The sequence below is a fragment of the Chaetura pelagica genome, unplaced genomic scaffold (assembly GCF_000747805.2).
Source record: "Chaetura pelagica isolate M959 unplaced genomic scaffold, ChaPel_1.0 scaffold27, whole genome shotgun sequence".
Lineage (NCBI taxonomy): Eukaryota > Metazoa > Chordata > Aves > Apodiformes > Apodidae > Chaetura > Chaetura pelagica.
The window spans coordinates 2,872,617-2,888,984 of record NW_009954020.1 but is presented as its reverse complement, the minus strand read 5'-3'; the positions used below and the strand labels follow the sequence as shown (position 1 = coordinate 2,888,984).

At 38.6% G+C, this 16,368-nt stretch overlaps 1 protein-coding gene across 1 annotated transcript in view; it reads left to right on the top strand.

Moving 5' to 3' along the window:
* Positions 1-16,057, top strand: part of LRRC6 (leucine rich repeat containing 6) — a 35,502-nt gene extending 19,445 nt beyond the window's left edge. Inside the window, 2 exon segments of the mRNA XM_010002276.1 lie at positions 5,880-5,965; positions 15,740-16,057. Coding sequence (XP_010000578.1) covers positions 5,880-5,965; positions 15,740-15,920 — 267 coding nt within the window. The 3' untranslated portion in view covers positions 15,921-16,057.
* The last annotated feature ends 311 nt before the right edge of the window (positions 16,058-16,368 follow it).

Genomic DNA, 16,368 nt, shown 5'->3' with positions numbered 1-16,368 from the left:
GGCATCTCCTCATGAAACCAAAAACTGTCACTCTAGCACCAAGCATGCAGTTTACCAGGAGCCTGAAGAATGCTGAAAAATTGTACTCCTTCGGTTAAGATCCATATTTTGTTAATGTTCAGAATTCACTCATATGAGAATTTATCCTTTCCTAATTTTATATATTTGGAAAAACTAGGCCTTGACATTTGCCATTTTGGATGATGTAATTTTCATTTTTTTTCTAAATGGTTTTGTTTACTATATACTTTTCTTTTGGATATTTTCAGTACTCTCAGTCTTCTATCCCATAAACTGTTTTTATTACTCTCATATCTTGCTACTCCCATTGTGGATTTAGAAAATGCAAGTACTTCAAAGAATTACTGCATGTATTAAAATCCTCTGCCTGCCTAAAAGTCATATCTGAAACAGCAAAATCAGTATTATCTCTTCATACTGTGAATGAGAACTGCCTTTATTCCATTATTAACTTTATGTTTCACTTACATGTTACCTGCCTTGATATTTTACCTTCACCTATGTATTTTACCTAGCCTGAGGATCTGGAGCCTGCATCACCTCAGAATGTCACATTTCACAGATATTTGTGAGATCTGAGGAGAGAGAAGCCCTACAGAATAACTGAATTGATGTTCTGAGCTTTGCCTTGGTTTGGTTAAAAACTGCTGGTGTAGCTGGGATACAGAGAGATATGCATGACTAGAGTGCTGCATGGTCTAGTATCTTTGTTGTCAGTTAATCCAAAAACTTGGATGCTGGAAAGCAGCTTTGCAGAAAAGGACCTGAGATTCTTAGTGGACACCAAGTTGAATTAGAGCTGGCAGTGTCCTCTTCTACCAAGGAAGGCTGGTGGTATCCTGGGCTGAATCAGGAGTTTTGCCAGCAGGCCAAGCCATGCAATCCTTCCCCTCTTTTTGGTACTGATGAGGCATACCTGGATTCTGTGTCCAGCGCTTGGCTCCCCATGGACGTACTGGAGAGAATCCAGCAAAGGGCCACAAAGATGTTGAAATAACTGGAATATCTTTCCTATGCGGAAAGGCTGAGAAAGCTCGACTGTTCAGTCTGCAGAAGAAAAGACTCAGGGGAACTTATCAATACATCTAAACACTTGAAGTGTGGGTCCAAGGAGGATGGAGCCAAGGTCTTTCCAGTGGTGCCCAGTGACAGGACCAGAGGCAATGGGCACAAACTGAAACACAGGAGGTTCCCTCTGAACATCTGGAAACACTTTCTCACTGTGAGGGTGAGTGAACAATGACACAGGTGGCCCAGAGATGTTGTGGAGTCTGGAGACTGAATCAGATGACCTGCAGAGGTTCCTTCCAACCTCAGCCATTGTGTGAATCTGTGAACATGGATTTGCTGACGAAAGGTGGATTCATGCTAGGTCATGACAATTGCATGCAGCAGATACAAACCTATTGTTCATTGTGCCATATTCCAGTCACAGAACCTGTTCCCTTCCCCCAGGACTGAATTAAAGTGCACAGGCTGTATTTTTGGGACAGGTTATTTTCAGACGCTCTCGCTCCATACACATTTTATTGCTATTAATGTGATCTAATCTAGGAAGCAAAGTATAATGAATAAATGTTAGCAAACACAGGTAGGCATTACAAAAAGTACAACAGATATATTTCTTCCAGAACATTGTCTGAGGTTACCAACAATGCTTGAGAATACTAATTTGATATCAACTTCATATGAATTCCTTTTAGCAAGAAAATAGGACAAACAGATTTCATGCAACTTCTTCAGGTTACATCAGTGATAAGACAAGCCTAATGACTGTATTGCACTGTGTTTAATGTTTTTGTTCTTGATAAGCAATTAGTAGAAAAAAAAAATATTTGCAACTAGATAAATGACCTAGCACATTCCTAAGGTAACTGAAATGTTAAAAATGCTACTAACCTAGAATTGTCTCCTATGATAGGCTTCTTGCAATACTGTTCTGAAAAGTTCTCTCTCTTCTCAGTAACAGAAAGATGACTGAATTCAGCAAGTGTTTTTCACTTGCTTTAGTGAGTTTCTGATCCGGTTACTAAGCCATTCACCATTCATCTTCCAGCCTGCTCTGACTTCCCTAGCCTTTAAAATGAAAAAAACAAAACCTCTTCCCTTGCCTTGCGAGTGACCTTGCCATGCTGCAGATGGAGAAGACAGTTAATTCCACATGAAGTAAAAGAAAGCAAATAATTTTCACCATATTTTTTCTTGAAACATTTATCTTAAATGTAATATTTATTGCACAGCAAATCACTGCAGAATGGGAGTACTTGTAAGGCAGTGTCTACCAATATTTTTTGGAAGGTCAGCAAAACAAACTGAAGGACACAATGTTCAGTGAAATTATATAGTGAAATTCTTAAAGTCTGTTTAGACTGTAATAATAATCTGTGCAAAGAGCTGATAGTGACTAATTGTACGTGCCTCATTTTCTGGGAAAAATATTTGTGACATGAAGCTTTTCAAACTTTGATCCTCTATGTTCTGACAGTGTCATCATTGCAGATGATGCAAGAAAATTAAAAACTGAGAGTTTTGTTAACAGATTGACCAAAATTGGCATATTCAATTGGTGATTTTGTTAAATGTCATCAGTAGCTTACACCAGTAGCATTTTAATTAATGTCTGAGAAACAAAATGAAAAGTAGTGTTATTAGCAAGCAGTTTTTAGTTAGGGTTCCTCATTGTATTTTAAAACTAAACTTTCTTTATTTTAGTGACTCAGGGAGCAAAATGTGGACTTTTTGATTAATCCTTTATTATATAAGCAGTCACAAATGAATTCTGACAGTTTTTTATTGCTTGGGCCTTCAAAAGCATTTAGAAACTTGAAGATCAATGAGATTCCTTAATTAATTTAAAAATAGAAGTGGCATATATTATGCATGTCAGTGTAAAGGTTATTTGATAGAATTTCATTATATAATTCTCACTTATCTAGGTATGCAGTAATATTTCATTACCATCAAAGGCATTTGGAGACATACAGCTGTGGAGCCCTAGAAACCTATTAATCCTACAAAATAAATGTGTTTCAGGGAAACTGTTACTCAGTGGAATTCCCATTGTAGAAGAAGAAAGCCACTATAGGAAAAAAAAATCATAGAATCATTTAGGTTGGTAAAGATCTTTAAGATCATCAAGCTCAACCATTAACCCTACTCTACCAAGTCCAGCACTGAGCCATGTCCCCAAGCACCACATCCAGCTGACTAGGGGATGGTGACTCAACCACCTCCCTGGTCAGCATGTTCCAATGTCTGACAACCCTTTCAGTGAAAAAGTTCTTCCTAATGTCTAGTCTAAACCTCCCCTGGTGCAGTTTGAGGTAATTTCCTCTTGTTCTATCATCAGTTACTTGTGAGAAGAGACCAGCTCCTACCTCTTTACAATGTCCTTTCAGGTAGTTGTAGAGGGCGATGAGGTCTCCCCTCAGCCTCCTTTTTTTCAGACTAAAGAGCCCCAGTTCCCTCAGCTGCTTCTCATAAGACTTGTTCTCAAGGCTTTCTTGCCCTTCTTCAGACACACACCAGCACCTTGATGTCTTTCCTGTATTGAGGTGCCCAAAACTGGTCACCGTACTCAAGCTGTGGCCTCACCAATGCCAGAGAGACGTACGGAGAGACAGTCACCTCTCTGGTCCTACTTGCCGTGCTAATTCTAAGACAGGCCAGGATGCCATTGGCCTTCTTGGCCACCTGGGCACACTGCTGGCTCATATTCAGCCATCTATCAATCAGAACCCCCATGTCCCTTCCTGCTGGACAGCTTTCCAGCCACTCTTCCCAAAGCTGGAAGCATTGCATTGGGTTGTTTTGGCCCAAGTGCAGGACCTGGCACTTGGCCTGGCTAAACTTCATACATTTGACCTTGGCCCATCAATTTAGTATGTCAAAGCCTCCCTACCCCCAGCAGATCAACACTCCTTCCCAAATTGGTGTTGTCTGTAAACTCACTGAAGGTCCATTCATCTCCTCATCAAGATCGTCGATAAAGATGCTAAAAAGAAGTGGTCCCAACACTGAGCCCTGAGGAACCCCACTTGTGACCAGCCACCAGCTGGGTGTAACTCCATTCCCCACCACTCTCTGGGCCTGGCTGTCTAGCCAGTGTTTTTCCCAGCAGAGCAGATGCCTGTCCAAGCCATGAGCAGCCAGTTTTGTCATCACAATGCTGTGGGAGACAGTGTCAAAGCCTTACAGAAGTTTAGGTAGACAACATCCACAGCCTTTCCGTGTTCCACCAGGTGGGTCATAGAAAGAGATCAGGTTCATCAAGCAGGACCTTCCTTCCATAAGCCCTTCCTGACTGCACCTGATAATCTGGTTGTTCTGTATATGGTGTATAATGGCACTCAAGGTGATCTGCTCCATGACCTTCCCTGGCACCAAGATCAGACTGACAGGTCTGTAGTTCCCTGGATCCTCCTTTCAGCCTTTCTTGTGGATGGGTGTCACATTTACTTCCCTCCAGTCCACTGGGACCTCCCCAGTTAGCCAGGACTGCTAGTGATATCACTGGTAGTGATAGGACAAGGAGTAACAGTTTTAAACTGAAAGAGGGAAAAATTAGGTTAGATATTAGGAAGAAAGTCTTCACTCTAAGGGTGGTGAGGAACTGGAATGGGTTGCCCAGGGAGGTTGTTGATGCCCCATCCCTGGAGGTTTTTAAGGCCAGGTTGGACGAGGTTTTGTGCAACCTGGTCTAGTGGTAGGGTTCCTTGCTCATGGCAGGGAGGTTGGAACGTGATGATCTTTGAGGTCCCTTCCAACCTTAATGATTCTATGATTAAATGATGGAAAGAGGCTTGGCAAGTGCATCCGCCAACTCCTTCAGTACTCTTGGGTGCAACCCATCCTGTCCCATAGACTTATGGATATTTAGATGGCGTAACTGGTCACTGACCCTTTCCTGTTGGATTACGAAGGTCTCATTCTACCCCACCTCCTTGTTTTCCAGCTCGGAGGACTGGGTGTCTAGGGAGCAACCAGTCTGACTGCTAAAGGCTGAGGCAAATAAGGTATTTAGCACCTCAGCCTTTTCCTCATCCTTTGTCACTATGTTTCCTCCTGCATCCAATAAAGGTTGGAGATTCTCCCTAGTCCTTGTTTTATTAATGTGTTTACAGAAAGATGGTTTATTGTCTTTGACAGTTGTGGCCAAGGTGAGTTCAAGTTGGGCTTTGACTCTCCTAATTTTCTCCCTGCATTGCCTTCCTGCATCTCTGTTTTCTTCATGAGCGGTCTGTTCTGTCTTCCAGAGGCCATAAACTCTCCTTTTCCTGAGGTCCAGCCAAGTTTTTCTATTCAGCCTATTTCTATTTCTTTGGGAAGGGGAATTCACTTGGACTTTGAACTAGAGATTCTGTTTTAGCAAAGGAGCTGAGAGAGCTGTGGTCACTTGTCTCTTTAAAAGGGTGAGAAGTCCCAGCTGCAGTAGATTCTTTAATAAAAATGTTTGAACTAGCACATGCACACCAGAACTGAAGTGTAAGTGGGAAGTGCATCATGAACCAGTTAGTTAGCTATGGAGAAAATCAGGTTACCAATATGCATTGTTTACGGGGTTTTAAACAAGGCCAGCATCTATTTACATATAAATAGATGTATATATTTAAATATTGTGTATATATACACTCATATATATTCGAGTATAATTGCATTCAGATAATTTGGTTAAAATTGCCCTGTGTATGTGTTTCATGCTGAGTAAAGGGTTAAAATCTAACAGAAAAAGTAGATGTCAGAGGAGAAAATTTATTCAGACCCTCTACATTTTTCTATTTTTGAGAGATTATTTAAATGCTTGTAAGCATAATTATTAACTTTCATGAGACTGATTTTTCTGCCTATTTTTATTTTAGGCTAAAGAAATAATCCTGGCTAAGCAAAAAGTATCAGCTTCAATTAAAGATTCTGACTGCAACACATTGCAAAAAAATATAAGAAGGTAATTTATATTTTTCTCTTGTATTAGTTTTTGTGTTTTGGGGGTTTTTTTGAGTTTTTTTTTGTTGTGGGTTTTTTTTTTTGTCTGTTCTTCACATGTCAGAATGTGTGCTTATTATGTTATTGTTGAAAGTATGAACATATTGATTTGAATAGAGTAAAACTATGTTGAGAAGCTTTAGACTGGTAGCCTTTATGGTGCTGTTTACAAGGTGATCTGCTTCAATAGCAAAGCCAAAAAAACACTTATTTCTGCAGATCAGTTTTGTTCCATCAGCTCATTCAGATTATTAAGCAGGTATGTACTAAAACTAAGTCACCTACTGAGAACTACTTCTGCAGAGCCCCTGACTGTGTCACTGAAGTATGCAAACCATTTAGACAGCGATGATTTTTAATCTCTCTCCTGAATGTATGATCTACAAATTGAGCTACTGCAGTAATAGAGGTTCAAAATGCAATTATGCAAGGTTTTATAATGTTAAATGTGATGTCAGCTCCAGCTCTTGAAGACTTGCAGTTAATGACTGCCAGAGCAAGCAAATACCAGTGATACACTATTCTTTATTTTTCCTTTTAACAAGTGTTACCAGCCATTGTTGTAGATGGACACTGGGGCTGATGGACATTTGGCATAAGTACAGGTACTATGATATATCTTTTAATCATTGCTTTTCTTCCTGCTATAGGAAAAAGTGTTCATACCAAAATAATATACAGTAACAACAAGGCTTGTTAAGCAGTTTGTCTGTTTATTTTTTAAGTGTTGCATTTGTTTTCTTTTTTTCATGTCATTGCATTGCATGCTGATGGAAAGGCTAAGCAGAGGGTAAAAAATAGCATTATGGATCATGGGTATTCTTCTTGTTCTCAATACTTAGGACACTGGTAAAATGGCTTTGCAACAATTACTTGTCATTAATTCTGCTTTTTATTTTTAATAAGTATCAGTCATGACTTCTTTTGTTGAATTACCCTCATGATGAGAAGATAAGGCACCTGCAGCAAGCACTGCACCCTTTCCTTAGGCAGCAGTGTCACAGAGGCACCCACAAACACAAAAGCTTACTAGGAATGAGTATTTACTCTAAGCAACACTATTTAGCACTCTAATAAATAAAGAATAATACCACAGATTCAGATGTTGGTTGGGAATATTAATAGACTACACCATAACTACTTAAGAAGTCCTAAGTTTTTTTATTAGTCTTAACATAGATAATAATAATAGTAATGCCACATGTGCACACTCAGACAAAGAGAAAACCTCTCTCTCAGGTACGTGGAATCACTTGCCCAACAGGGAAAAGCTAACTCAAAGATATATCTAGAAGAATTATCACTCACCAAAGATGAGGTCACCCAATCTTGAGAAGTCTCCTTAGGTAGTGTCCTGACCTAAGGTGTAGGCTTTCTGGCAGACCTGCTGCTCCGAGGGAAAACGTAGCCATGCTTCCTGGAGGTGACTCCATTTTTATGGACTAAGTCAGATCTGACCTGCGGTCATTCATTCATTCATTCATTCATCTACCTGGGCCAAGACACCCAACTGGCTGGGAACTCTGTTCTTCGGTGGAGGGTCGCACCCTAGCAATCCCCAAATTGCCACCGTGTCTGCTGGTAGTTCCACAGCCCAGTGGGACTTGAGACCAGAAATCGGTCTCAGACCACCCAGTCTAACCCAACAAAAGGGGGCAGGAGGGAGGGGTTCAAATACTTTTAAAAGGTTTGTTTCCCACAGAAGTACAGCTAAAACTTTAGATACATTGAAGAAATCAGTTAAAAGAAATGTCTTGACTTTTTCCAAGGAGAAAGCTAGATCTTTGTTAGATAACTGACCTTATCTCTCTTCCAAATGGATTCTGCAGAAAAGAGTTGTCAATTGGTGGATTAGGAACTTCCTTAGAACATTCTGTTTGCCTTTAGCTTTGTCTGCACTGTAAATGTTTAAATTAAAGTAATAATGGGAAATAATGTAAGTACTAAGGGACATGCAAGTAATAATGGAAAGTGGTGCTCTTTCCTACTGATGAACTAAAGATACTCGATGACATAGCGAAAGTTCAAGAATTTGTGTTTGATTTCAGTGTAGTTTTAAGCAATTCTGAATATGCTTACTGCAGATTTTGAAGGAAAAATACTAATTTTATTGTTAAAATATTACAGGAATATATGTAACAACATTAGAAGTAGGAAAAAAGCATTTTTAATTAAAATTCTTATTAAAAACAGTAAGTTTTGACTTCTTTAGTAGAAAAGTTGCTGACTAGTTGGATGTTAAAAATTTGCTGAATAGTTGTCTCTAAGACCACAAAAGAACATTTATTACAGTGATTACACTTGACAGATACAGATGTCTTAGCTAAATGCTGTCAGACGTATAAGCTGCTACACTATAATATATGCTTTAAATCTTTTTAACTCTTGTTAACTAGATTACATGATGATAGTATCATTACTTCTGCAATATAGGAGGAATTTCTTCTGTGACTGTGTACAAAACTGTGTTTCAAGCCTTCAAAGAGACAAGTTTCTCTGGCAGGAATTTGACAGGTTGATTTATTATACTTATAAAGCCTCTATTAATATAGCAGTTGAGTATGGCAGTCTTGACTGTGTCTGGCCTCGCAATTGATCTGTGAGGTATAAAAGTTGAGTTTGCCACAGTTGCATAGGTGAGATTCAGATATAGGCAGGAATAGACTACTTTGAAGTCATACTGGAAATTTTAAGGGTAACTGTTACATAAAGTCAATAATCCTTGTTTCATATCCTCAGCTTTAGACTGTTCTTCCTTTGAGACATTGGAAGGGAAAATAAAATGAAATAAAGCTCAAAAAAGCAGCCCCATGAAGAAGGACCTTGGGGTCCTGGTGGATAAGTTATCCACAGGACAGCAATGTGTCCTTCGCCAAGAGAGCCAGTAGTGTCTTAGGATGCATTAAGATCAGTGTGGCCAGCAGGTCTCCCCTCCCTCTACTCTGCCCTAGTAAGACCACATCTGGAATTTTGTGTCCAGTTCTGGGCTCCTCAGTTCAAGGGGGACAGGGATACTCTGGAAAGAGTCTGACAAAGGCTACTGGGATGATTAAGGGACTGGAACATCTGTCATATGAGGAAAGCCTGAGAGACTTGGGGCTGTTTAGTCTTGAGAAGACTGAGAGGGGACCTTATTAATGTCTATAAATATCTGAAGGGTGGATGTCAAGAATGGGCCAGTCTCTGTTCAGCGGTGCCTGTGATAGCACGAGGGGAAATGGCACCAAGTTGCAACACAGGAAGTTCCACCTCAACATGAAGCAAAACTTCTTTACTGTGACAGTGACAGGGCCTTGGGACAGGCTGCCCTGAGAGGCTGTGGAGTCTCCTTCTCTGGAGACTTTCAACACCCATCTGGAAGTGCTCCTGTGTGATCTGCCCAGGTGTTTTGTCTGCAACAGGGGGGTTGGACTCCGTGATCTTCAGAGGTCCCTTCCAACCTCTGTGATTCTATAATTCTAAGAAAATGTCTTAAATAAAAATATACACACAGTTGAACTCCATCACTACAGAAAGATACATGGGAATACATGAAAGAGACTTTTTTATTTTTTTGTTTGTTTCAGTCTTTCATTGTGTGTTTTTGTTTGTTTGTTTGTTTGTTTATTACTGTAGTCTTTGTATAAAGAGAGTCAGAGAAACAGAGAATGGATAAAGAGGCAGAATAACAGAGCAGCAATTTCTAAGTTACTTCACAAAGCAGAATTAAAAACAAAGCAAGTTATGGTCTATTTGTATCTTTTATAGTGAAATAAGGAATGTAAGGTAAAGGTGATTTCTGTTTGAATAGTTCAAACATTGCAAATCTGGTTGGTGAGAGTGTCTTTCTTGTCTTAGCTAAGGAACAGTGCTCTGGTTGACTAAGCCAGCAGGTGCTATAGAAAATACTGTGTCATGCATTAGGTTAGAAATCTGACTTGTGTTCTGATGGAGTCAGTTCTTACCCACAGTATCTAAATTACAGCTTTCTGGGGGGTTGTTTGTTTTTTGTTTGGTTGGTTGGTTGGTTTGGGTTTTTTTAATCTATGTTCTTAAGGGGAAAACCAAAAAAACACCCAACCAAACATATGCTGCTGGAATATCCACCACTTTCTGCTGGTACACCCATGAACACCTGTTTGAACAGGTTATCCAGTTTGGCAAAATTTTACCAGTTGGGAGAAGCATCAAGTATATAAAAATGCCTTTAACTTATGGTGAACTTGAGGCCAAGAAAACTTGTTTTTAATCATTCTGCTAGATTTTAATTCAATTTTTTTTTTAGCAAGGATGTCATCATAAGACATCTACTGTGTGTAGATCGTAAATCTTGGAAATTGACTGGATTTGCAGAAATTGTATTTTCAGGCTACATAGTTTGTCAGCTGTCATGAAAACATTAAGTTTTACAATGCCAGTTCCATTTTCTGGGAAAGGAGGAACCATAGGAGTGTAATTCAATTGACTTAGAAAGTGGAGTCAGGTATGACTTAAACAGCATATTTCAGAAGCTTTTTACTCAAGTTAATCTTTAAGTATAGATTCATTTGCAATTCTCATGGAGCCTTGGAGCTAATCAAAGTAGGGGATATCTATCTGTTTGTCTAATGAGGAAAACAAGAAGTGGGGTGCCTAAGAAATTAGTTGAAAAGTCATTTGCACTCAGAGACATCTGGTAATTCATCACTGAAATGGGTCTTCTGAAGAGCAGCATTCTCAAGAACACTGATAAGTCTTGATCACAACAATCTAAAGTCATCTCCAGGTGTCCATATGTGACAGGGACAAAAGACTGAGAGCAGTGGCATACTTGAAAGTGTCTTTATAACATTCCATAACTTTGTAAACAAAATCTTAACACCTTGGTACAATAAAGTGTGTTTTCAGTGTAAACTTCCCTAATGTTTAAACATTAGGACTCAGCTTTGACTGACACATTTAACAGTGCTTTTTATTTTACTGGGTTAATTGGGGAGTGAAAATGAGGTGGTATTATAGCCAGAGATAGAAGGTCAGGGTCAATTTGCATATTACAGGAGTTGGAGCATATTTTTAGCTAACAGACAAGGTCAGTTTGCAGTCCTTGAAATGGTTGTGCAAAAGGCAAAGGATGGAATGATAAAGCTGAAAATGTCACAGACCCGATGATTTTCTGTCCAACTTTTAGAGACTTGGATGCTAGTGTTAGATATGTTCTTAGTCTAATGAATTCTATTTCTGAGATATATTTGTCTTTTAAAACAGAATAACCTGGTTATCATCAGCCTTTTATTAATCAGAATTATTTACCAGTGATTTGTTCGTTCTTCTTGATTGTAGTTTATTCCTTGAAAAATGATTTTGATTCTACCATCCATTGCGTTTTCGTGTCTTCCCAATGATCCATTGATTCTGAATACTCCAGTTATAGCTTCATTTCAGATTACACCTATGTAGTAAGATTTGAAAGGCCTCTTACACAATGAAAGAGGTATTAATATTCCAGATATTTATAAAACCATGATCATTTGCTTAGATCACCTTGTAGGTTTTTCTAAGCCTGTATTTTCAAAAGTCGAGACCAGAGGACAGCAGGCATCAGACCTCCACCACCAATTTTTCACAGAATCACAGAATCTTAGAGGTTGGAAGGGACCTCAAAAGATCATCTAGTCCAACCCCCCTGCCAGAGCAGGGTCACCCAGAGCACATCACACAGGAACGCATCCAGGTGGGTTTTGAATGTCTCCAGAGAAGGAGACTCAGCAGTCTCTCTGGGCAGCCTGTTCCAGGGATCTGTCATTCTCACAGGAAAGACATTTTTTTCTGATGTTTATGTGGAACCTCCTATGCTCTATTTTGCACCCATTGCCCCTTGTACTATCACTGGACATCACTGAAAAAAGCCTGTCTCCATCCTCCTGACACTCACCCTTAACATATTTGTAAACAGTGATGAGGTTGCCCCTCAGTCTCCTCTTCTTCAAGCTAAGGAGACCCAGCTCCCTCAGCCTTTCCTCATCAGGGAGATGTTCCACTCCCTTCATTATCTTTGTGGCTCTGCCCTGGACTCTTTCAAGCAGTTCCCTGTCCTTCTGGAACTGAGGGGCCTAGAACTGCACACAATATTCCAGATGTGACCTCACCAAGGCAGAACAGAGCGGGAGGAGAACCTCCCTTGACCTACTAACCACACCCTTTCTAATACACCCCAGGATGCCATTGGCCTTCTTGGCCACAAGGGCACATTGCTGGCTCATGGTCATCATCCTGTCCACCAGGCCCTCAGGTCCCTTTCTCCTACACTGGTCTCCAGCAGGTCAGCCCCCAACTTGTCCTGGTCCATGGGGTTGTTCTTCCCCAGATCTAAGACTCTACACTTGCCCTTGTTGAATTTCACCAAGTTTCTCCCTGCCCAACTCTCAGCCCATCTAGATCTCATTGAATGGCATCACAGCCTTCTGGTGTGTCAGCCACTCCTCTCAGTTTAGTGTCATCAGCAAACTTGCTGAGGGCACACTCTGTTCCCTCATCCAGGTCATTGATGAAAAAGTATTGAATAGCCCCAGACCTGTACTGGTATACTTTTTAATACACATAGATAAAAATCTGTCTTTCTCAAAGCTCTCAAATAAAGTATAATTCCATTTACTGATATAACTCTATTTTCTTATACAAGAAAGGATGTATCGCTGCTTTTTCCAATACAATGTATTGCATTCCAAGATGATAATCACTTTTGTTGTGCTTCATTCACGGTGTTAGAAGGCTGGAAAAAGTGCCTCTCCAAAGCTGTCAGTTGTGACTTGTAAATATCTTTGGAAATCCTGATGCCAGAAAGGAAACTTACAGTCCAATGTCAGAAAATGTATATTGTGGAACAAATGGATGATAAATCTTTAGAAACCTAAATTTTATTGAAATTCGGAGTTGAAAGAGGAGAATATAACTGTGAAATATTAACATTTCAAATAGGGGGATTAAGAACTGTGTGAACAAAAGTGTAAATTATCAAAAAATATCAAATTATTAGATATGTACCCTGTCACACACCAGATTGTCCAGCAGGCTGCTAGAGTTGTACAAAATAGAAGGACTGACTTTTCGTTTTCTTTTTTGAAAGCATTTTTTAATTATGTGGAGATAGAAATAATCTTTCAAAGGGGAAAAAAAAAAAAAAAAGCCAGTAAAAAGAAAGGATTTAATCCAGTATTATTTCATTTGTATGGTGCTCTAATCTTTACACTATAGTTTTCCCCTGAGTAGAGACCCCTTAGCAGCAGCTGGCAGTGCCTAAAACTGTGAACTTCTTTTTTTTTTTCTTCTATTTATTTAATCCTGAAATTGAAATAATTTGCAGACATTGAGATTTCCAGACATGAGCTGGTTCTGTAAGAAGTATTATTGTTTTCATCACAGTTGTCTTAACCATTGCTCATGGGATTTTCAGGAACAAGATTATTTTTACTCTGCTAGGTAGAATTACATGGAAAAAATGCCTAGATATCCTAAAACTCATTCTGTCTTCTAAAAATGTTCAGGAGGTTAGTGTTGATATCATCAATACCCAGCCTCTTTTTTTGCCTAGATTACATGATGAGAGGAGCAGAATCTAAGCAGATGTATGTGTTGTAGCTGCACTGACTTCAGCATAACTGAATCTGGTCATCAGCCAAGCATTTGTGTCATGGTAGTTGAGACAGCACCATGAAGCTTTGCTAAACGAGTCTAGAATATTTGATCACTTTCATATAAGTATATAGAAATCCACTTCCTTTCAGGAAAAAAAAAATCACCTGTGCTCTATACTCAGTCTTTGCTATTATTTCTTGCTAGTAGACACTTCTAGATAAAATGCCCTGATTAAGTTTTGGGAGTGACTGATGTGTTTAGCCCTTTCCTAGCTTCTTGATGTGTATTGTTACTTATGATGCTCACTGTTAATTAATTTCTGATGTATTGAAATCTATGCTGCTCCTAAGCAATAAGATATGCAAACTTAACAGAGTTTATTGTTTTCTCATGACTAGCACTTTGTACACTTTTAGAGCTGTTGAATAACTGTAGAGTGCCACTACTAATTAAAATACTTCAAATCAAGCCAAATCTTTTCTACCATGTAACTGAAGCACAGGCTGTAATTAATTTTTGTATTTCTGTTTTTTTAGCTTTTTCTGAGGTGCTTCAGATTAGTGATTAGATTAATATTTTGGATGGGGCATGCTCTCTTTAGAATCTTCCCAATTAGCTACTGAGAAAGTGTTTCCAGGTCACAGCATATTTCATAAATTACACAGGAAATAAAAATCCCTCTTGCACGTAGGGGATGAACATTTTCTAGAATGTTGCCACAAACTTAATCCACTTTTATTTCATTAAATTGTGTAATATAAGAAAAAAATCTAGCCTTATAAATTGAAGGACAGTCAAGGTAAAGGAAAAAAAGTTTCCTCATACCTGTCTTTATTGCTCGTAAAAACTCTCATCTGAGTAGTTTTTGTTCATGCCACGTTTGGAAAAAGTTACCCAGATTATTAAAGCAGAGTGTTTCCATTTCTTTAGTGCTCTACTCAGCACTAGCATAGGAGGAGAGGAGGAAACCTCTCATTAATCCCCTCTGCATCTCTCCACTGGGACAGATGTGACCTGGGATGTCTGCTCATACCTCATAGAACCCTCACGGACAAGCACTGGCAGAATTTGGAAGTTCCTTGGCAATCCTCTTCATTTTAACAACTAAATGTGATGGGTTTCAATTTAAATTCTTTTAGTATACTTTATTTGCATGTTGTCATTGCCTGCATTGTCATTAAAAACTGTATTATTTGAGTCAGTGACTTTGATACTTTTTTGTTCCATTGAATTGTTCAGCTCCTCCATTAGAAAATAATATTGGCTTTAAATATCTGAAGACAGAATGTATGGTGAGACCCTGGTACAGGTTGCCTAGGGAAGCTGTAGATCCCCCATCTCTGGAAGTGTTCAAGGCCAGGTTGAATAGGGCTTGGAGCAACCTGATGTAGTGGGAGGGGTCCCTGCTCATGCAGGGGGGTTGGAACAAGATGATCTTTAAGGTCCCTTCTAACCCAAATAATTCTATGTTTCAGTAATTTCAAAATTTTGATCAGCATGTGATGTGGATAGACTGATGTAATGAATGGACTGTAAACATTTTAAAGTGTGATCCAAAAGAATACCCTTTACAGCAGTAGAAGCTGGAAATTCTGTTAAAACTCTGACCTTTCTTATACGTTCATTTATTTTTCTGTCATAATCAAGGTGAGGATTCATAATGTTAAAACATAAGAAGTTGCTGATAAAAGAAAATAAATGAGTATAATTGCATTTTCTGTCACATAGAAATGAATAGTCAACTACTGTGAAAGAACTGTGCTTAAAAAAAGATATGAAAGAAAAAAGAATGACAAAACAATTATACTACAAAGCCCCTGTCTTACATCAAAAGCCAATCATTTGTAATGTGATACCAGCAATCACCATGTTATGATATAAAGCAAAATATAGATGTAAAAAAAAAACTTCTAATGTTTGCAAGCTAAGGATTCTTTTATACACAATTTTTGAGATTTTGTAGCACTTTTGTGTTTACAATGAACTTTTTATAAGAATAATTTTTTAAGTCTTAATCTTGGTTTAATTGGACTCCATTAACAACTCACACTTAAGTCCACTGATTTATAAACAGGCATCAAAAATTGTTTTGTTCTATTTAACACTGAAATTAAGCTTTTAATTTGTTTTCTTCTTGTTTCAGGAGTGTACAAGTTGAGAAACTGGAAGTGGATCCCAGTAAATATTCATTCCCTGACGTGACAAAGATAGTCCAAGAAAAGGAACGAATTGGACAGGGCCCTATTAGGCTACAACCAAAGATTACAGAGGCTACAAAGAGTTATGTTGATTTTGAAAATAATGAAGATGTTCCTCCCTTAATTTGAAGCATTCTTAAGTAGTCCCTCTATATGTGGCTTTTATGCTTCAGTTGTTTTCATGACCTTCTGTGTAAAGTAAGTGTAATATAGCTGAAGTTGGAAATATTATTACAGTTCTTACCATAAACTTTGATATGTCACTGTTTTCTGCTGCATTTTCTGTCAGTATATTGCTATATAAACTCTTTTTTTTTCTAGACTGTTTACTTAGTAGGTCTCAAATCAGAATGGGAGTCATATAAATCAGATGTTGTTTCTTCAAAGCATTTACTGTCTAGCTTGAAAAATGACATAGTATGGTAGAAGGAGAAAAGACTTGTTACAAGATTTATGATTATTCTGACTAAACTGATGATGGCAAAAATCTCTGTGGATTCCTTCAGTGTTTTCTTTTCATGAAGGACAACATTAAAAGAAAAAAAACTTATTCTGGGAGTGAGAGACATTGCTGTAA